Source organism: Pleuronectes platessa, chromosome 15, assembly GCF_947347685.1.
Source record: "Pleuronectes platessa chromosome 15, fPlePla1.1, whole genome shotgun sequence".
In the NCBI taxonomy this organism is placed as follows: domain Eukaryota; kingdom Metazoa; phylum Chordata; class Actinopteri; order Pleuronectiformes; family Pleuronectidae; genus Pleuronectes; species Pleuronectes platessa.
Genome location: NC_070640.1, coordinates 12,235,492 through 12,256,894, shown reverse-complemented (window position 1 = coordinate 12,256,894; position 21,403 = coordinate 12,235,492). Strand labels below are relative to the sequence as shown.

Genomic DNA, 21,403 nt, shown 5'->3' with positions numbered 1-21,403 from the left:
TGACGGTGTTTGTGCAATCCCCCGACGTTGTTGGTTATAAATGAACCACAACATTAGCGCTGCTGAAACATTACGTCGCAACTGGCCCGACGTTTCTTAAAAAATAAACAAACAAAAAACTCTGTGATTTCAAAGCCTTGTCCAGCTGTTTACTGACGTTTGTCATGTTTACTGAAGAGAGAGAGGGAGAGAAATACAGACAGACAGGCAGACAGACAGACAGACAGGCAGACAGACAGTTAGACAGACAGACAGACAGATAATTTAAAGGCAGTTTTACTGTTCTACAAATTAGACAATTTCACTGCTTTTGTTGTAATTATTGAAATGAAAGGTAGGTCTTAAGTTGAGCTACATGACAGTCTGGTGATGTATATTGTGGTATATTACTAGTGTAATGTTGCTTATGCTTCAACTCTGTCAGAAAACAGTAAAAAAAAATGTGTGTGTACTGTGTTGTCAGCTTTATAGAGATTATGTAAGTCACTCTTGATAATTATGCACAACATTGATTTATCTCATTTACAAAATGTGCAGCTTAATGCCAAGAAAAGAGAGACTCCAAAAGCAGAAGTACAGGGAGCTTCAGCAAGCAGGTCAGAGTAGCAGCTCTCTTTTATCTTGGATCAGGCCATGAACTAGTAAAACAGATGAGGGAGAATCAGTAACCCTACCTGGTCAAGAGGAGCCCATCACATCACTAACCCTAACCCTAACATATTATTTGGTTATTCAATATGGCCTTGTTTTGTCTGTTTTTGCCTGTTATTAATTTATTTATTCAAATTGATAATTTGAGTTAGTTTGTTAAAAAAATATATATATAAGTTGAAAATATCCTACTGTGTTTTTTATTTATTTATTATTATTATTTTTAAGTTCATAAATAATTTTGGCGATGGGTGCCCTTTTTTTTGGTTTGAGCACCTGCCCCCCAAAATGTCTGTGCCCGGGCCTGTCTCAGGTTGACTTCCACTTCATGCCCAGACCAGGCGAGGCCTCACTATTGCACCCTAACCCAACAACAACAAATCCCTGGATCTTTGCTGCTTAATTTCTAAGCAGTCAGCTGCTGCTTGTTTCGATGTGATGTCCTGAGGCTGCCCCCTGCTGGCTGCTGGGTTCCTCTGTTGCTCTTGCGTGGTTTGTGCAGCTTGTGATTAACTAAAGTTGTCCATTAAAGAAAATCTTTAATATCCTTCAAGGGCAATTTGATGTACAACCAGCAATCAGTGCACGACAAAAATAAACCAATACATACAATGTTAATAAAACACAGTATAAAAATAGACTAGAAAATTAGCGTTTATTTAATGTTGTAATCATATACTACTGATTTTATTGACTTTATAACAATGCATAATATTTTGTATTGTATGTGTTTTCAAATTCTGAATTGGTAAATTTAGCAGTGGCCTAACAAGCTATGAAATACATTTATAATATAATATTTATGTAAGTTTCTTGTCCATTTGTCGGTGGTTTGTTCGCTGTCTCCTTGTTTGTAATGTGCACTGCCCCTTTTGAATAAATAAAAGTAATATAATATAGTATAATGAATAAATATCTGAAGCAGAAAATGGAAATACTCAAGAAAAGTACACCTCAGAATTGTTGACCACAATATTTGAGGTTGGTTAATTTTCAATACAGACCAATCAAGATTTATAAAAGAAAAATACAAATGTAGTCAACAAGCCACTATCCGTAAATGATTTTAATATTATGTTAAATTTGAATTTTGTAATGGAAAATTATATGATCATACTCTTCTATGTATTATCTCTACATATGCGTGCTTACTTGACAAGATGACCGTTGGTGCCTCATGGCAGATTTATCATTTCAGTTTGACCCGTAAGGATTTAAAAGTTAATGACAAGGTTTTGGGGTTTGATTTAAGATATTAGAACCAACAGCTAAAAGGGAAGGAAATACCACACCTCTCAGAACCAGGGCATTTATTTCAGAATGGTTAATGCTGTACAGAAATGCTTATCAGGCTGTAAAAACCCATGATCAACATGAAACAAAGAGTCCTGGCAGTTGTTTGCTGGACACCTGTGTTTTTTTCTCTTTGTTTTGAAAGTCCTGTTGACGATGAGAAATCAAACAAACGAGCGCTTCATCAGGGACGGCGTGTAGCGTATCTCGTTGTACTCCTCGTCCTCCTCTTCTTTGCCCTCCCTCCACCTCCCATCCTGCCCCGTGCGGTGGAGCCACATCACGAGCAGCAGCAGCGCCAGCAGCACCAGGCTCATGGACAAGGTCAGCAGCACGCTCTGCAGGATGCCAGACGGCCTCTCCGGGGCTGCAGGAGGAAAGACAACCAGGAATGAAGAAATGAAACCGTTGGGTCGGCTGCAGTGAGAGGGACGACGGGTGGACTCACGGCTGTAGATGGACAGGTTGACGTAGCAGTTCTCTGTGCCCAGGACGTTGGTGGCAGAGCAGCGGTACAGGCCGGACGTCTGAGAGGACACGTTGATGATCTGGACGGAGCCTGACAGATCCCCTGAGAGAGAGAGAGTCACTTTAATGACACTGAACGGATCACAGGGTTAGATATCTATAATGGGAAATGAAGAATCCTGCTTTTATTAGTTTTTATCTTCACCCGAACACGGGACTAAAGATCTGACTTCAATCTTATTTTAAACAAATCCCCTCTGACTTTCCAGCTAAAATCAATACTCACTCTACTTCTTCTAGTTCCTGCCTGCCTGCCTGCCTGCCTGCCTGCGTGCGTGCGTGCGTGCGTGCGTGCGTGCGTGCGTGTGTGTGGCACAGACCCTCCATGTTGATGGGCAGCGAGATTTCCTCCGGGTTCAGTTTATCCCAGTGGATCTCAGGAGTGGGGACGCCCTCTGTCACGGAGCAGGTCAGCGTGACGCTTCCTCCCAGGTCGATGTCTCCGTCCCACTGGCACATGGGCAGAGACGGAGGCTCTGCAGAGGTCAATTAGCAGAAAGGATGAAATGCACTGGAGCTCTCACAGATGTTAGCTTCTTCTTCTTTTTTAGTTTTTAGTTTTTTTCAGGAATAATTCTTGGTAATGTTCCACAGTCAGATATCAGACCTGAAATTACGTATTTGTTTAGCTCATTGTTTCTCTATAACAAACATAGTTGTATTTCTTTACAGAGAGACAACAAGAAGTTTTAAAATGAGCCTGATGATTATTTACTAATTTTGGATTTGATTTTTGAACAACTATATGTAAAAGAACTGTATGGAGGGAGGGAGGGAAGGACAGACAGACAGACAAATGGAGGGATGAACAGACGGATCCACACACCCCATAATATCAAGCTGTTGATGTTTCAGTTAGTTTCAGTTATTTCTCTGGGACTGCAACATTTCACTGTTGAATTAACAGAACAATATTTACAAATGGAGGTTTGGTAAATATCTGTACAACATTTCATGGCGATAAATCTGACAGTTCATGAACTATTTCAATGTTGCTGCTTTGGCTAAATGAAGTCCTTGATTATATCTACCAGTTTGGATGATCCAGTGAAATGAGTATCAAACTCAAATACTACATGGATTCTGTACACTCCTTTAGTCTCAGTACCTTACCCAGAACACTGAGCACCAGCTCTCCTATGCCAGCAGCTGCTGCCTCGGGGGGGTTATTGACCATGCAGCGGTAAACACCAGCATCTGATACTCGTGTGTCATTCAGGACAATATCTGCACTCCAGGGGATTCCTGCGGCACGGGAGGAGAAATGTACATGCAAAACACAAGCTGTCATGTGTTTTTAAATGAGAAAAACTTACCAACTTGGTTAAAGAAAGGAGATAATACCTGTAAAACCCACCCTGCCAGTGAGGGCGGGGTCTTCAATCACCTGACCATGGTCATACACAATCACCTGGGAGAGAGTCAGTAGGTTTAAAAATAAATGCAAAATAACATTTATTTTACTGTGGGTTTAAGGATTATGTTTCCCTTAGAATAAAGTTTTTATCTGGTTAGTTGTTTTTACAGCGACCGAATAACTGCAGTGAAGTCCAAGTTGGAGAAATGATTTTAAAATACAGAGAGGACAGAACAACAGCAAGTCTCAGCAAAACGTTCACTTTTCAGGACAAAGTATTTCACCACCTCTCACTGAGGGTATAATGAAATACCTGCTGTCCACCGTGTGTGTGTGTGTGTGTGTGTGTGTGTGCGTGTGTGTGTGCGTGTGTGTGCGAGTGTGTGTGCGTGTGTGTGTGAGTGTGTGTGTGTTGCCATTCTGACCTGTATTGGTGTTTCTGGGCTGGAGACGGGGGCCAGGGTCCAGATGATGTTGAGTCTGGAGAGGGGGCTGGAGGTGAAGAAGGAGCAGGGCAGGACGACAAAATCTCCCCGAACCACCTCCACACTCTCCTCCCTCATGGTCACCCTGAGTGCAGCTGTCACGATTTAAAAGTAAAGGAGCTTCAATTCAATCAACTCCCTCATGTTTACTGTCTAAATATTCACTTCCCCCAGTGTCAATGCTGACGTGCAGACTGCACCGCCTCACCCTCCTTCATTACTAATGATGCTGTCCCCCACCTCCCGGTCATCCCCAGGCCTTTTGTGTGTGTGTGTGTGTGTGTGTGTGTGTGTGTGTGTGTGTGTGTGTGTGTGTGTGTTTGTGCGTGTGTGGGAACTCAGTTTGCATATTAGTTGTTAATTACACTTGACAGCTCTGAGGTTGAGCCAAACCGATCACAGACTGGAAGTGGAACAACAGCTCATTTCACTGGGAGCCGTTCGTGAAACTATTCTGTCGATTCACTGCATCGTTACCTTGTCACCAGTTTCTAAACTTTCAGTGCATCAAAGAAGTTTACTTGTGTATAATATAAAAAAAGGGTTTGATCGATCTCGCAGTTGAGAAATAAGTTCAGTAAACACAAATTAAATCTCTTCAGCCCAAAAGTTTAGTGAAGCTCTTCATTCTTACAAATTGAAATGATTTCATTTGTAGTTAAAAGGTTTGTACATTATACAACACTTTACAACACATTTTACAGTCTCTGTTTTCAAAGAAATCTGCAACCTCACAGTCAAACCTGTGTCTGATCGTTTGGAGCCGAAACTGAGGGCTTGAGATTCAACTCACACTCCAGACTGTAGATTTAAAGGATCTGTGATCCCCGTTTTCACAAGAGCACTGAAATAAACAAAAACAAAAACTACAAATCCATGTGAGAAAGTTGAGACAATTCTCACTGATCCCTCAAAACTCTGCGTGCAGAACTAATTCGACGGGCCCACTCACCGGTCTCCAGAGCAGTGAAGCTCGCACACAGGGTCCACAGCATCCATCCTCCACAAGAACCCATCGCTGAGAGGAAGCACCGCGGCGGCCCCTGCTCCCCTCGGCCGTGGCCAAAAAAACTAGGCATGCGTGATTAATCTATTGAGCGACGCAACCAACCCCACCCTCCTTTATTGTCACTCTCCCTTCATTATCTCTGTCTCATTGTCTGTTTGAATCACATGGCTGTGGAACTCTAATTGATGAGGATATGTGTGAAGGAGTCAGATTGTGGCCTATTTAGTCAGCTAGACGTAAAGATCCACTGCTGCTGCTGCTCTGTTGAAAACATCCCCTATAACAGGTCCACGGCCCGGGGGTTGGGGACCACTGCCCTAGAAGATGTTAATGTGATGTAGAGCAGCTTTATAGCTTTGGTTGCCATGGACACAGACATCCTTTCTGCAGGTTTGCCCTCCAAACAGCCGCTGCACCGAGCGACTGTAGATTCCTTCCTGCGTCTGACTGCTGATCCCATCTGCTCCAAATCTCTCAACCTGCCAAGATATTGACAAAATGAAACCTCAAAGTTCATATCCACAGTTGTGTAATTAAAGTGAGCAAGGGAAAAGATCTTAGACTGTAAATAAAGCGGGACGAATCCCATTCCTCACAAAAATAAAGCCGAAACATCTTTGATGCCGGTGCCGCCAACTTGTGCTTTTGATTTCATTTGCAGCCTGATTCTGCAGTGGACTGGACTCAACCCTGAGTCCTTTTCAGCTGTCAATCACAATGTGTCTGCACAATTTTTATAGCGTCAAATAATTTAATACAATTTTGTATTCATTAGGAACAAGAACACTTTAACATTCACCAGTGTGATAAGAACGATCTTAAATGACAGAAACCAACTTTGGGAAAGCAATGTACTTAATGTGGACTTTTAAGTTTGGTCCATGTCCCATCTGCTAACATGGAGGAGGCTGGTTTGGTTTATGACCAACACTGCAGCCAGCCACAGGGTCTTGCTTGTGTGAGTGTAATGTTGCTATTGAATCCATCTTTCCTTTTTATGGAACTTCTGGTGTCACATTGATGAAGGGTTGAATATTAATTTAAAGAAAACCAGACATGCAACAATTGTAGCAGTTTTTTAATCGATTTATTGATTAAATTTAACAAATAATTCATCAATCGAGTTATTTTTTAAGCATAAATATAAAAGATTTTATTGATTCCAGCATCTCAGTGGAAGATCCTGCTGTTTTTCTTGGTCAGCACAGGAAAACTGTGAAGATAGGATTAGTAAACCAGGATTTAAAGTGAGTTTCTGGAGCCTCCGACTACGTGAAGGGCCCGGCGGCGGGCTCGGGGATGTTGGTGGCGTGCATATCGCGCGTCATGTTGGACTTCTCTTTGAGTTTGGCCTGCAGCAGCGTGTGCTGGACGACGCCGATCCTCACGTCCATTTGAACGATCTCCTGCTTCAGCTTTGTCAAACTCTGCTTGATCTTCACCACTGGCGCTGTGTGACAGAAACAGAGGAAGGGAACGTGAGAACTAATTATGCACGAGCGCACGTCAGATTGTGACAGTTCAGGTCCTGAGTCTCACCCCCATCAGACATGCTGCTGCCTTTCTCCTCCATCTCCTGCTTCACCTTCTCCAGCTCCTCGCTGATCTGAAACACAGGCACAAAGAACAGGAGGAGCTCACAGCCGGTCTGCGTCGTCTGCAGGTGACATTTCCAGAAACTTGTCTGTATCGAGTCGTGGTTTGAAATGAATCCCTGACGGCTTCTACTCCTACTGCATTTTACACTCATTTTGTTATTCAGCTGTTTAATTTCAACCTAAACTCTTTATTATTCCTCTACATGTGCTATTATTAAAAGTTGTTTTAATTTACTGATGCTGTTCTTCTCTTGATTTTTGTTCTTCATGTTCACTGTTCACAAAAACTTTGAACCACTCCAGTGTCTAATAATAGACGAGCAGGAAAGAACTCAGTAGTGTAGTGATGTTTTTCTGCCCCAAGACAGAGCCTATCGATCTGATCAGGAATCTGTATTGTTGGAGAAGTGTGATGAACATGTGAGGGCAACAATACAAGGACGAGGACCTAAGACGACAGACGGGTGCAGTGGAAAGTTCAGCTCCAGACAGACAACTGATCGGAGGGAAACACAAAGACACACACACACACACACACACACACACACACACACACACACACACACACACACACACACACACACACACACACACACACACACACACACACACACACACACACACACACACACACACACACACACACACACACACACTGTGAAGAGGTGTCTGCTCGTGGGATATATCTGGTCACGTGACCGGAATTAAAATGCTGCTGTGTGATGTGTTCACTGACCTCAGCCAGGACTCTGGTTCGTTCTGTCACCCCTCCGCTGGCCTGCTGGTATTGCTCCTTGGCCTGGAGGAGAGAAGAAGGTCATAATAATAATACAAAATAAAAATAACAACGTTCTTCAAGATGCTTGTGTTTCTGAGTCGAGTTGCGTCCCGTTCAGATACAGGTGTACAGTGTCTGGTCTTTACCTCGCTGAGTTTGGCCTGAGCGCTGCGGTACTCCTGAATCAGATTTTCGAGCTGGTTGTTGATGTACTTTTCTCTGCTGCTCACTTTCTCCAGAGTTTTACCGATATCCTCCTGCAGTTTGTCCAGGTAGCTCTACAGACGAGGACACAAAACTGAATGAAACCTCATTTTTAAAGGAGACATATTCTGCTCATACTCTTGGTCAGTGAACACACCTTGGCCTCTTTGAGCGAAGACTTGATTCCGTCTCTGTGTTGATGCATCTGGTCCACGTGGATCCTCCAGTCCTGCCGACCAACAAACAACGTTACAACCAAAATTAGAACCAAGCTGGGAATGTGCTGAGAAATTACAGCCACAATGAAGTTTGTCATTGATAGTTTTATATCTACATAGAAAGGCTTTTCCATTAAACAAAGATATGCCTCATAATATGTATTTCTACAATGTGTGAATATTCTTGAATTTTTTCATCTTAACTCAATTCTCTTTTGTTTTTATGGGTTTTGTTTTTATTTTCTTTTTAGTGACTCATCTTTTGTTACTGATACACAACAAACACAATTTCTAGTTTGAGTTAAAAAACAAAACAAAGACTGTAGCTCTTTAGCAGCTCATCCACTGAAAAATGGTAGTTATATGTCAATTATTATTTTATTTCATTTAAACTATACTAAATTTGAGTGACTGTAACTTTCTGCAAAGGCTTTACAATAAAAGCCTCTACTCAAAGGAATGCTTTTATTGTGAAACACTGAAAATAATTCCATTATTTAATCTCCAGAGAAAAGGTGGAGAAGAGGCGGAGCTTAGGTGAGTTGGTACCTTGTTGTCGGTCCTGACTGTGACTTTGAGCTGAGGCAGGACTCTCTCCACCTCTAGGTTCCACTCCGCTGCATCAACCGTCGACTCCAGAATCTCGTCCGGTTTCGAGGACAGCTCTGCATCCTGAGAACCAACAGCAGAACAGTGTTTGAAAAAAACACTTCAAGGTTTCAACTGAAAATGACAGCATCACTAAAATGTCCAGCGGTCAGAATCTAAATTGTCACATTTGCAGGTGAACTCACGGTGTGAGCCGTCCGTAACTTCAGAGCCTCCAGATCCATCATGTTCTCCTCATCATCATCATCATCAGGCTCCTCCTGCAATGTCAATAAAGTTCACTCAACATGTTCCAAACAAACACACAACAAATCAAACATCGAGTCAACGAAAGCATTTTTATATAATTCTTATTTTAGTTCGGCCTCAGTGTGACACGGATCTTTTTGAACGTATCATTTCTGGATAACATCAAAATGCACAACCAGATCCTTTTTAACTGTCATCACTTCAAAGAATCCTATGATTCACAGGTTAAGTTGTAAAAGCACTGTCATGAAAACAAAACTTGCAGCCAACACTGAACTCTGAGCAGGTTAAAACCAGATAAATAAACATGTGAACTAAAATGGTAAAAAGCATCAAACACAGCCGATCAGCACTTGGCATGAGGAATAAAGAGACAGGTTTAGTAAAGTCAGGACGCCTACGATCATCTCCTCCACTTTGCTGAGTGTGAGCTCTGCATCATCCTCCATCACAGACTCTTCTTCTGTGGTTTCTGTCGGGTAGGTTGGTCTGAAAGAAACAAAGTCAGGAGGTCAAAACAGTTAACAGAGGTCTCCCTCTATGTACTGTTCAGTCTGATTTAATAAGAACTACATCAGTAAGTGTTTTAACATAGTATTTTACAGAACAAGAGTTTTACATACTTACAACACAAATAAAAAACATGGAGGAGGGTAAAAAAACAACAAAGGTATAAATGATCACAGAGTTAGTAAAGAAATTAAATTTTAAGATATAGGGGAAATGGATCTTTTGGCAGCAAAATATTCCTATTTCTAAGCTCTGGTGATTGACTTAAAAGAGGAAACAGGGATTTGCAAATCAAGGGCAGCAAAATGTTGAACACACTGAAGACGAGAGGCGGCTTTTGGCCAAAATGTGGAACACCAATCCAGACGTGATGGAATAACAGCATAGTTGACTTTTTCAAGGTCGGCCTGATTCACAAAGATAAGATTAGAGGAAGAAGGTCACAAGTACTTTTTGAAGGAGAATCCCTTCCTCCTCAGAGCCTCCTCCGCCAGTCGGTCCAGCACAAAGCAGACAAACTCGCCAGAACCTGATTTCAGTTTGGAGGGCGGGAAATCCACCTTCACACCCTGATGAACACAGACGAGACAGATAAGTCTCACAGTTTAACAGAGACTGACAATAACGGATCAATGTCAGGCTCAAAAGCACACTGGAATATTAATTATTATTAATTGTTACATTTTTCATTCATATATTATATATTCGTTTCTATCCCAATTCATCTGTCAAGTTAAAGAGCTTTTTGAGAGCCCTGCTTTATCGTTGAGTGTCTGCAAATAAGACTTTTGTAACCTTTCTAAAACCAGTGACACTGAAATATGAGAAAGGTTCACAGGTGCAGAATGATAGCAACTATGTGGGTGTTATTATCACAAGGTGGATTTTACTTTGACATTTAATAGCCTCGATTTTAAATCCAACATCACTTACAAAAGCCCTGAGCTCTGCCAGGATGTTGGAGACGGTGGCGTTGGGTTCGTCGTACTCCTGAGGCTCGGTGAACGGCCGCCCTGCCTCGTTGATGAGCCACGCTGCGATGATGGTGAACATGTAGAACTGCTCGCCAGGGTTGGAATCCAGATACGGACTGGAGACAAAATAATGTCTGAGGGGACAGAGATGAGATGAAAAGAAAGCAACAGCCAGGAAGATTCTCCCAAGTATTTCTCTGACGCTGCTCAGCAGACACAGGAGGATGTCTCTGAGGGGCTAGAATCTCTCATCGTCAAAATATATATATATATATATATATATATATATAGTTACATTAAAAGTACAAATGTGACTTCAAACTGGATAAAACGTACATTTTGATTCTCCTGGAAGACAAACACAATGCTGATACATGCACTCAGGGGATATGATGCCACTGTGCCACTGAGTGTTACCATGAATGAAACTATAGATTTCTTCAGGTTCTCAAATGACTGGAGTCATTTGGGGAAAATGTAAATACACAACCCAACAACTATGGTTTAAGTTAAAATTCCCATCCACTGGACTGGAGGTGACATCAATCCTCCTTCATGACAGCAGCCATTTTGACATGATAAAGAACATAAACAAACATGTCACATGACCCAATGGAGGTTCTGCTCCCTTTGCTTACTCACTAGTTTGTGTCCAAATGACTCATGTGTCTTAAATGTCCAACATCTGATGTGATGTTCTTCAACATCAGTGGTCCAGAGTCCAGACCTTTTCAGATCACATGTCGACATGTACACGTCAATAACTAATTCTATGTGGACTGTTAACATGTTATTTCCTCTACTGGTGTTAAATGAGAGCCATGATGAAGTGTCAGTGTCACGAGGACATGATCGTGGAAACTGCTTCCACTGCTGCACAGTTTGTGGTCAAACAAAAGGAAACAGGTTTAAATGTTGACACCTGAAGACCCAGTTCACTTTACTCCCACATCACATGGAAACCTGGGACCTGCTTCTCCCACCTGCCTTCTTACCTGGTCAGATTCTTCATGTTGTGTTTGGCCAAAACTTCCTCCTCGTAACTCAACAGCTTCAGCTTCTCCAGTAAACACTCCATCACCACGAACACCTGGTGAGCGGCTCCGGGGCCGCGCTCATCCTCCTCTCCCCGCCGGCCGTATTCCGCCATGTGTGCTCCTCTTCACCAGCCGCTCGGCGGCCTCGACACTGAAGAGACACCGGGGTTCGGCTCGACTCTCATCCAGCTAGCTCGTTAGCCTGTGCTAGCTAGCCCCAGTTTGTTTGGCTTCCTCTTCGTTGTCAGGCAACCGGTAGCTAACGCTAGCTGGCTAACGCTAGCTCACTGAGTAGCTTACGTGAGCAGCGAGAGAACTCATATTTAAAACTGTGATACAAACTCAGATATCTTTATTGATCTGAGGGACAGAAACACGTCAACATGTCGGACAGTGACTCACAGGGGAAGGTAAAGAAGTGAATCAGAGACAAGCTTGACATCACCGACAGCTCAACAAGGGACTTCTGCTAACACTTTCAGAATAAAAGGTTTCCTGTTCAACCGTGGAGGCTTCCTGTTTGAAGTTTTCAGATTCAAATGTGCAAATTTCCTTTGCACAAACAGTAGCTTTGTTAAAAAAATATGTCTAGTTTGAAAATATAATTTTTCACGAGAACGCATAAAGTTATTGCTTCCGGCATTTGAAAATCCACCTTTCAACCAATTACTTTGATCTGAATCATTAATCTAAATTCAAATTCCACAAGTACTTTCTTAATGGAAATGTCAAAAGCCTGAATACAAAAAAAAACTGAAGTAGATACACAGCCTACTTTGAATCAGTTGACATTTATAGATAGATAGAGATGAACAAAATGATCCTCATTCAAGGGACCTGCAGACCCTGGAAAACCCTCAGAGCCTTTTCTCCATTTTATTGTGAATGTTAGAAGTTAAGAGGACTCATGAAGCTTGAGAACCAAAGCTGCTTCACAATTCTAGAGGAATAACTATTTGTCTGTAACACACTGACAACATTACATGTAAATACAGATTTTGGAGGAAAAAAATCTGGGAAAAAATGTAATTTATCATCAGAAGCCTATCACCTCAGTAGAGTCCCAAGATTGTCAGTGGTGCAAGAAAACATTCAGTCTGGTTTCTTACAGCTGAAATCATCTGGTGATAGTTATCATTTAGTGGTTGGATGGATTTGTCTGCCTGCCAAGCTCTAATCTGATGGTCCAAGAGTTGAGTGCACGCCAGCAGTCACAGCCAAATGTCCCATGCTGCTCCCGTCAGGCCACGAGGGCCGAAATTCACACCAGTCAAAACATTTGTCAGATGTAATGCCGTCTCATATCACAACATGGGTAAACACACACAAATAGACTTGGATGATTTTGGTTTCTTGATGAGTTAAGAAACTAAACTAGAGAATGTTAAGAAGCTGAACTAGAAAAAGTGATGTTGGTTGTTGAAGTTTACAGTAATGTAATGGTTCATGGTGTTATTCACCGAACCAAAGTAAGTTCAAATGAACAAACACACACAAACACAAGATGGAGGTTCAAGTTATGTTGAACCAAAACTTGGTTCATAAACAAAATGTAGTACGTGATCTTTTCAAGTTCTTGAATTTGACCTTTTATTGTGTTGCCTCAATGATGTCCGTATCCTCCTGTTACCGATACAATCTGGTTTCCTTCTCCACCTGAACTCATATTTCTCTTTCCCTTATTTCGTTTAAACACAGGTTACCATGGTGATTTTATAAATTACTAATGGGGAAAAAAAGTAAAGACAGAAATCACAAAAAAAAAAGAAGATGCACAAGGAGGCTGACTGCAGCTTTTTGGTTTGCAGCACGTATAATACAAGTCAGTCAGTAGTAACTTGGACTTTTAGATTCCACTTTATTTTTTTATTCCCATAAACCTTTAAGATTTTTTGTGATCACATTATAAATACTGTTTTCTATCAAGGTCTGCTTTAATTAGGGCTCTTATAATAATTATTGTTTTAAAAACTGAAAAGCCTCTGGCACACGGTTGACTTCTCCCACTTTATTCAAAGAACAAATAATATCCAGCACCAGCTTTGTGCGTTTAAGCTGTTAAGTACACAATATTGTGTTTTACTCTGAGACAAGGAAATAAAACATCCCCACTGAAGAGAGAGAATGGGCAAAACCGTTGAGTTTCTCTTTTAAGATGGTTTGTTTTCGTTCAGGTCTGTACAGATATTAACTACATGGTGAGGCCTCCTCAGAAGCTCACCACCATATACATATATATATACAGAACTGTTTTCTTCCCACAGTGAAGGATATACACACACTGTAGCATCAACTCACAAAAAGCCTACTTAAACATTTCATGTGTGTGTGAGTGGGACTACTGAACGTGTGTGTGTGTGTGTGTGTGTGTGTACATCTGGACTCTAACAAACTTACATTTAGGTCTGTTTTCTTGCTTTCAGACAAAAACCACTATCCTTTACTTAAATAACTGGAGTCCAGAGATTACTGCACCTCCTGTCCTCTTTTCACATCCACACAAAGTCAAAGATAAATGTGTGTAGAAACACACAAACACACACACACACGTTTTGGGATAACTGTGGTCGCTGGTTGTTCATGTAACACTTCCCTTTAAAAAATATTGTAGATGTTTTAGTGACATGTGGCCAGTCTCTATATTCGAGGATAAATTAAACCTAATTCTGGTCTCTCATGAGATGCGGCCTCAATAAATAGAATGAGTGAGGCAGCGAGAGGAGAGAAAGATGAAGAGGAGAGACAGACAGCGAGACAGACAGGTAAGTGGAGTGAGCTCTGCCTCTTCCTCTTCAGGGTAACTGGGAGTGACCTGGTGGCAGGCTGGCCAATCACAGGAGGATCGCAGGAGGTTCAGACAAATCTAATCACTTCGGCGAGAGGCCTCAGCCTGCGGCTGCAGTTTTGAATGACAGAACAGTCCGATCACAACAGCATGGTGACAGGTCTCTCCAGGAACTTGCGGAACTCTGCGAGCCACTGAGCGCCGACTGCACCGTCCACCACCCGGTGGTCACAGCTCAGTGTCACTGACATCATGCTGGCTACGTCGAACCTGCGAAACCCAAACACACAACGTCAGATTAGAGTTCTTAAATGCAGTATGTCCAGTTTGTTGTAACACTTGTCAAGACACTGACCCTTTCTCGTTATCAGCAGGCATCAATCGTTTCTCTGAGCCTCCCACAGCGAGGATACAGGCCTGAGGAGGGTTGATTATCGCTGAGAAGTTCTTTACACCGAACATCCCCAAGTTAGAGATTGTGAACGTGCCTCCCTGGTGTGAAAAACACAGTCAAGAGGAACATTACAGTTTGCTGGTGTACTCCTGGTAGATGAACACAATAACTATGACACAATCAAAACACCAGAACCACTACATACACCCTCTTGTGCTGTACCTGGAACTCGTGTGGCTGCAGTTTGCCTTCTCTGGCTTTGGCAGCAAGGGCAGAAACATCGGAGCAGATGGAGGCCAGTCCTTTGGTGTGGGCGTTAAACACGATTGGTGTGATCAGACCATTGGCTGTGCTCACTGCTACACTCACGTCCACCACATGGTTCCTGGGGGAAAGAAAAATAAACTGGTATAAGTAATGGAATAAGTTGACAAGTTTGGTCAATGTGACTTTACCTCTTAACAGAGAGGAGTTGAAAAATGTATTCAGGGTGCCCCCTAGTGGTATAATAGTGCAGCTACACTTATGGGGACCGATATCTAATATCCTTCTTCAAATGACTCTGGGTGCTGCCATGAATATGTGAAGATTGTGAAGGTTTCAAAAGAAAAGTTGATCTACAAACCTAGAGAACATGTTTCCTGTTCACTGGAGCAAAACAACATGTATCTCTGTTAAGATGATATTGTTTATATAAATGTACTTACTGGCGAATGACTGTGTCCATCCAGGAGGAGTTACACTCTGGAACCTTGAGGCAGGCCAGAGCGCTGGCTTTGATGATGAAGTCATTCACACTAAGTTTGATATTCTGGGCGTGTACTTCCTGCACAGACATAGAGGAAATAATTAATAAATAGTTCAGGAAAAGAAAACTTTCCTAGTATATTATAGTATAAACTCACAACATTGAGCTCTTTCCGAAGCTCGATCACTTGGTCCATGTTGACGTCTACAGACAGATAATAGTGTGGGATGGTTTGCTTGGACTGCATCAACCTCTGAGCAATGACCTGCAGGACAGACAAACATATGAACTCCAGCTTTGACCCCAAAATTATTGTAGAGAGAGATGAGGAGTGTTACTTCAGTTCATAGCTTCGAGGGAAAAACGTGGAAGCACAGTTCAGAGATAAGGAGTGACGCTAGACTGCTGTCTGAGGAGTTGGAGCAGGAGAGGAAGCTACGACGTGTGTTGGCTCTTACCTTTCGGATGTTGCTGATGGGGACGTCTGTGAAGGTTCCAGCTGGGGACATAGGAGCAGCAGCAGGAGCAGGAGCGGCAGCGGCAGCGGCTGGAATAGGAGCAGCAGCTTCAACCTGCAAACGGAAATGATTCAATTTGCATCGAAACGCATCACAACAAAACAAAGAGTGCAACACAGAGGTTTTGAGACCGTGATGATGTATTTCAAGAGAATGAAGGATTTAAAAATCAAAACCTTTTTATCTTTGTGTAACACGTGTAAGTCATTACAAAATGATTAAGTCTATTAAGTGTTTAAAAGTTGTGACAATTGTTTTTCACTATTTCACACGATTCAAGGTTTTTAGATTTTATCCACTATTAAAAGAAATTTGATAGAACAGAAGAGAAAACAGTGAAGAACTTTTAAGGCATTTTAGATAATAAAGTGAAAGAGAACATTTTACATTTAATATTAAATACAAACATTTAGAACACTATTGCATATTAAGACAATCACTAGGTATGGACATTGTCTTTCTTCCATAAGATTTATAGAATAAATTGAAAAAAGTAGGATCTTCACTTACAGGTGCAGGCTTTGGTGGAACAAAACTCTCAATGTCTTTCCTGGTTACACGTCCATCAGGACCAGAACCTAAACGGAAAACACTTCAATATAAGAAACATATTTACAGTACACTAAATTGACACTGCTTTTTTTTTTTTTATTACGTTAAATTTAGTTTTTAAGCAATCACAAATCTTTGTCATCTCGTCACTTACCGCCGACCTGTGCCAGGTCAATTCCTTTCTCAGAGGCCAGTTTCCTGGCGAGCGGGCTGGCGAACACACGCCCCTTCCTGGAGGCTGCTGGGGCAGCGGCTGCAGGAGTGGCTGCTGCAATTACTGGAGCTGCCGCCTACAAAATAAAACTAAATGCTCACAAATCAGGTAGAAACTGTACGAGCAGTCTTAAAGCTGAGTGGAGACCATATTCCCTAGGTGACTGTTGAGTATTCAGGTACAAAGATCACTTGTGAAAGTAGAAGCTTTTTGTTTCTCACGGGCGCTGGAGCTGGGGGGGGTGTGGAAACCTCTGCCACTCCAGTTTCTACGTAATCCTTGAAGGCAGCGATGTCGCTTTCTTTCTCTACAATGATGCAGAGTGGCATTCCCAGGGGTACGTCCCGAGTTCCCTCTTTCACCATTATTTTGGCCAAATATCCCTCCTCCTGCACCTCAAAGCCTGGACACAGACACATGAGAAGAACCATGTTGAGGTTAAGCTGTGATGACTCAATTCAGGATAGATTACATTTTCAGTTTTGTCTCAGGCGGGTGACACTACAATGACACATGGCATCATCAAATAAAAACAAGAATTCTATATTTCAGGACTAAGATGATTGAGTTTACCAATGGTCGCCTTGTCAGTCTCGATCTCAGCCAGCAGATCTCCTTCACTCAGCTTCTCTCCGACCTTCTTCTCCCAGCGCTGCACTGTTCCCATCGTCATGGTGGGAGAGAGGGCGGGGAGTGTGACCTGTAACACACACGTCAGACACACAAACATTTATTCAAGGAGGATAGACATCATCACTGTAGCTTCCCGGCTGACCATTTTGTACAGGAAACTGGTTACACACACTTGCGGTTGGAGGATATCTAAGATCTTGAGAACTCAAAGATGTCTAAATCCTGATACTGTGATATTCCTGATTCGGGGACTTCGGTTTGAGCAATGTCTGAGAAAATAAAGCTATTAAATCAAATTACCGCCCAAAAATAATAATGACCTGATTTTGTTTTTACTCACTGCAATAATAACTAAGTGGACATCTGCATGTGTGACGATACTCGTGCTCTCAGGTAGAAGTGGTAAATACAGCAGAAAACTGATAAAGGATGATCCTGTTTCTACAGAACGAGCTTACGATCCGAGTGAACAATCCCGGATAATACTTCAGCTACACTACGGCTATAAACAGACCTTCATGTGTGTGGGATACGAGCTGCCGGGGGCTGCAGGAGGAGCGGCAGCAGCAGGAGGAGGTGGAGCCGAGGCAGCTGGGGAAGGAGTGGCACCGGCTGCTTTAAGTGAGTCCAACGTTACGTCCTTAAAGGCTGGGATGAGGTCAGGGCTGCGGGGGAAATGCACACAAATTTACTCAAAACACAATCCCATCTAGACTAGAGAAGCAGAAAAGGTTTGACAAATTGTATTTGAAGTCGTCCTCTGTCAGAAACGTACTCCTCAACCGTGATGCAGATTACTGAACCAACAAGAACATCTCTGGTCCCCTCAGCCACCAGGATCTTTGCCAGATAGCACTCCTCCAGCATCTCAAAGCCCACAGTGGCCTTGTCAGTCTCCACCTGCACAGATATTAACATTACAAATTTTTTAATTGATTAGTTCTTAAAATAATAATCTGGTAACCCACACACACACACAAACATGTGGCTTCTCCTCACCTCAGCTATGAGTTCGCCCTCGCTGATTTTTTCTCCCTCCTTCTTCTCCCAGCGAGCGATCGTTCCGGTCTGCATGGTGGGTGACAGCGCAGGGAGCTCCACCTGTGGAACAAGAGTTGAAGAATGAAGGAGACATGAGAAAAGTGCCATATTTAATCCGAAAAACCTTTTTTCAGTCATTTGGCCTTTAGGGCAGAGCAAACACGACCGATCATCAGGTGTAGTCTCTACAGTTGCTGAGTCATCATCACCTCATTTTCTTGCTCAATACAAACACACACAGCTGTATTACACACGTCTGGGATGTTTGAGGGTCGCTTTCAAGGTTATGCAACATGTAGCAGACATACACAAGTGCTAGCAGTGGAGGGATATGCGTCGACAAAGAGTGAATCTCAGACAGATCTACATCCGACCGGAGGAGGGGGAGAGATCACAGCTGAGAGAGTGAACCCTCTAGTGTCCCCTGAGTCAAAAGAGGGTGCTTGCTGAATGCAACAGCTTGTACATCTTTTTTTGGAAAGCTTTTGAATTTAGTAAACAAGAAATAAATGTGTGCCTTCTATGTCAGCTCCTCCGTCTTTAACAGGTTTACATCAAATTTCCGAATTGTAATAGGTATGCTGCCACATTCATGCAAGTGAGTACAATTTAACTTGAGTATAACCTTATTTATACTTATAGTATGCAGTATAGACATGATACACAGCATCATACATCTCATTTATAACAGTGGAAAATTACTTCATATATTTACTATAGGATTTCCATTTATGCTATATTTCCTCTCCACTGCATTTCAGAGGGAAATGTTGTACAATACTTCACTACAATTATTGTACAGCTTTATTTACTAGTTAGGTTCAAGATGAAGATTTGACACTGAATGAATTACAAAATTGTAAAACATGCTTTTAAAATAGAATATATTCTTTAAGATGAACTCAGAGGTTTCAATCCTACAAATTGTGATTTGTGAATATGGGCTTCTGATTCCAAACATCAGACCTTTAAGGTGTCTGTGTTGAGTTGATGATGAAAATGATTTTTCCCTCTTTATATCTCACACGGTATATTTTCAATATCTCACCAAAACTTTAGGTTTAATGAAAAAGTCCAAACACTAAAAACTGATTGTTTTCTCTTCTTTCCTGTCCCAGTGCATATAAGCTGTTTATAGATAAAAAAAAAAGTAGCTCCAACAGCAACAAGCTGCTCACACACTGATGCTCCAGTATTTATTATCTAATTATGTCACGTGTAATGAGATCTATTTTAACCAGTTCTTTCATTAGATTTAGCAAATAACACTTTTTCTGTGTTTATGCAGGACTTCTCCATTTCCACATTGTTTCTTATACTTTAATAAAGGATCATAGTATTTCCTCACTCATTGACATGACGTCTAAGAAAGTATAAATATGAAATATGCCTGATTTACATTCCTGGGACCCCCCCACTCATTTGGATACAGGAGCTGAGTGTCCTGGCACATCTCCATTTCCCAGAGGTCACTGGATCCAGTGGTTTGAACGACTGAACGCTTTAATTCACAGAAATGGGATTTCCCTTTAACTTTAGCTCAAAAGTTAAAAGTCTGACACCTGATGACACCAACTTAAATCTGGGACTTCCGGCTGAGAAAAAATCACTGACAGTTTAAAACCTCTGTCAACACATTGACTTGATCCTGGTTTTAACATTTAGAAGCAGAGGCACCAGCTGCTCTGCTCGCACCGGGGCTACCTCATGCTAGCTGGGGGAGGTCATGCTAGCTGTAACCGCAGGTGCTGTAGTGACAGCCGGAGCCCGGTGAGGGGACGTTACCTTCTGGTGGGGCGGGAGGCAGTAGAACCTCTTGGCCTGATAGGAGCCTGACAGCGGGGGACACCGCAGCACCATCGCTCTGTGGCCGAGGCCGGAGCTCAGGGAGGCGGCCCGGTACGCTGCTCCACGGTGGAGCCGCCGCAGACCTCCGGTTCCGGGCGCGGAGCGGGAGCCGAGCGCAGCAGGCCCGGTGGGGAGGGCACGGGGACATGGCAGCCCGGAGGACGGCCGGAGCCGCAGGATGAGACGGAGCATTGTGCAGCGGGTGGAACACTTGATAGAGCCGATGACCTGTGTGTTATCCTCACATCAGAGATAAGCTGGAAGCCGGAGTCTCTGAGGAGGTGCTGATCCTTCTCCTCACTTTCTAATGACCTCCTCCTGTCCAAAACACTGCGGTTTACGGCACTGCTCCCTCTGCTGCCGGCTGTCGCACCGAGCTGTCGTAAACTGTGGTTATTCAAACGTATTCACCAAATAACCGCCGTCCTGAATAAAACTGAGCAAATCAAAGGTAGTGAAATTAAAACACGTGATGATACAAATACCCTTTTTATTAACAATGAAAGTCAACAGGGGAAAGGTAATATTTTATAGCAAATGTATTAGTGTCCACACGATGGCAGTACAACATTTCATACTTCATTTCAATCTGTGCAGCAGCTCCTTTAACTAGATGCATATTACCTTTGAAATAAATTTGAAATATATATGAATCCAAAAAATAAACATATATTAATGTTATCTTAGTGTTATTCTATTTGTATTCATAGTTTATGAACTAATCCGTCAAGTTTATGGTTAATTTATAAAATATCCAGCCTCAATTAGATTTCAGAGTTCGATAACGACATTTTAGGAACTATTGCAAAATGTGGAATATGGCCTGGTCATGATACACATGTGTATTGATTTTTGTGAACATCGGTCAATGTGAACACATTCTGGGGGTCTCGGGGGCACCGTTGAGCCATTTTGCCACTCACATTCAAAATTAATTTCATTTCATTCTCCACAATACGTAAATTTTAACCACTTTCTAATTTTCTGCAAATTTTGGTAAGAATTGGAGCATGTTAAAGCCCTCAAAAAGCCAATTCATTTGCCTGAAAAAAAATAATCCTTACAATTTTCAATAGGGACTCACTGTCTGTCACTGCCTGTCAGTGCTCGGGCCCTAAAACTAATAATACAATGTTAACGTGACCACATGATGTATAATAATGAATGATT

The 21,403-nt window shown here is 42.2% G+C and overlaps 3 protein-coding genes across 4 annotated transcripts; all 3 read right to left on the bottom strand.

Annotated features, from left to right (window-relative positions):
• Positions 1-2,108: 2,108 nt before the first annotated feature.
• zgc:165604 (uncharacterized protein LOC792578 homolog) lies at positions 2,109-5,330 on the bottom strand. Its single transcript, XM_053442310.1, has 7 exons — positions 5,267-5,330; positions 4,255-4,409; positions 3,817-3,883; positions 3,586-3,717; positions 2,793-2,948; positions 2,393-2,515; positions 2,109-2,311 (listed from the first exon to the last, which is right to left on the bottom strand). Exons 1-7 carry the CDS (start codon positions 5,328-5,330, stop codon positions 2,109-2,111), a joined length of 900 nt encoding a protein of 299 aa, XP_053298285.1.
• A 1,058-nt stretch (positions 5,331-6,388) lies between these two features.
• On the bottom strand, positions 6,389-11,968 carry ift57 (intraflagellar transport 57 homolog (Chlamydomonas)). Of its 2 annotated transcripts, none has more exons than XM_053441424.1 (11): positions 11,459-11,968; positions 10,423-10,597; positions 9,940-10,058; positions 9,381-9,468; positions 8,916-8,990; positions 8,671-8,793; positions 8,061-8,132; positions 7,846-7,977; positions 7,658-7,720; positions 6,863-6,929; positions 6,389-6,773 (listed from the first exon to the last, which is right to left on the bottom strand). In XM_053441424.1, exons 1-11 carry the CDS (start codon positions 11,611-11,613, stop codon positions 6,592-6,594), a joined length of 1,251 nt encoding a protein of 416 aa, XP_053297399.1. In that variant the 5' UTR covers positions 11,614-11,968; the 3' UTR covers positions 6,389-6,591. The 2 variants fall into 2 exon arrangements, with proteins under 2 accessions (XP_053297399.1, XP_053297401.1); XM_053441426.1 differs by lacking the exon at positions 11,459-11,968 and adding an exon at positions 11,106-11,411.
• A 1,370-nt stretch (positions 11,969-13,338) lies between these two features.
• On the bottom strand, positions 13,339-20,579 carry dlat (dihydrolipoamide S-acetyltransferase (E2 component of pyruvate dehydrogenase complex)). The gene is made up of 14 exons (XM_053441948.1): positions 20,171-20,579; positions 18,344-18,445; positions 18,120-18,244; positions 17,859-18,009; positions 17,285-17,411; positions 16,933-17,114; positions 16,652-16,787; positions 16,456-16,523; positions 15,886-15,999; positions 15,585-15,692; positions 15,387-15,505; positions 14,902-15,064; positions 14,641-14,777; positions 13,339-14,555 (listed from the first exon to the last, which is right to left on the bottom strand). Exons 1-14 carry the CDS (start codon positions 20,423-20,425, stop codon positions 14,426-14,428), a joined length of 1,917 nt encoding a protein of 638 aa, XP_053297923.1. The 5' UTR covers positions 20,426-20,579; the 3' UTR covers positions 13,339-14,425.
• Positions 20,580-21,403: the final 824 nt, after the last annotated feature.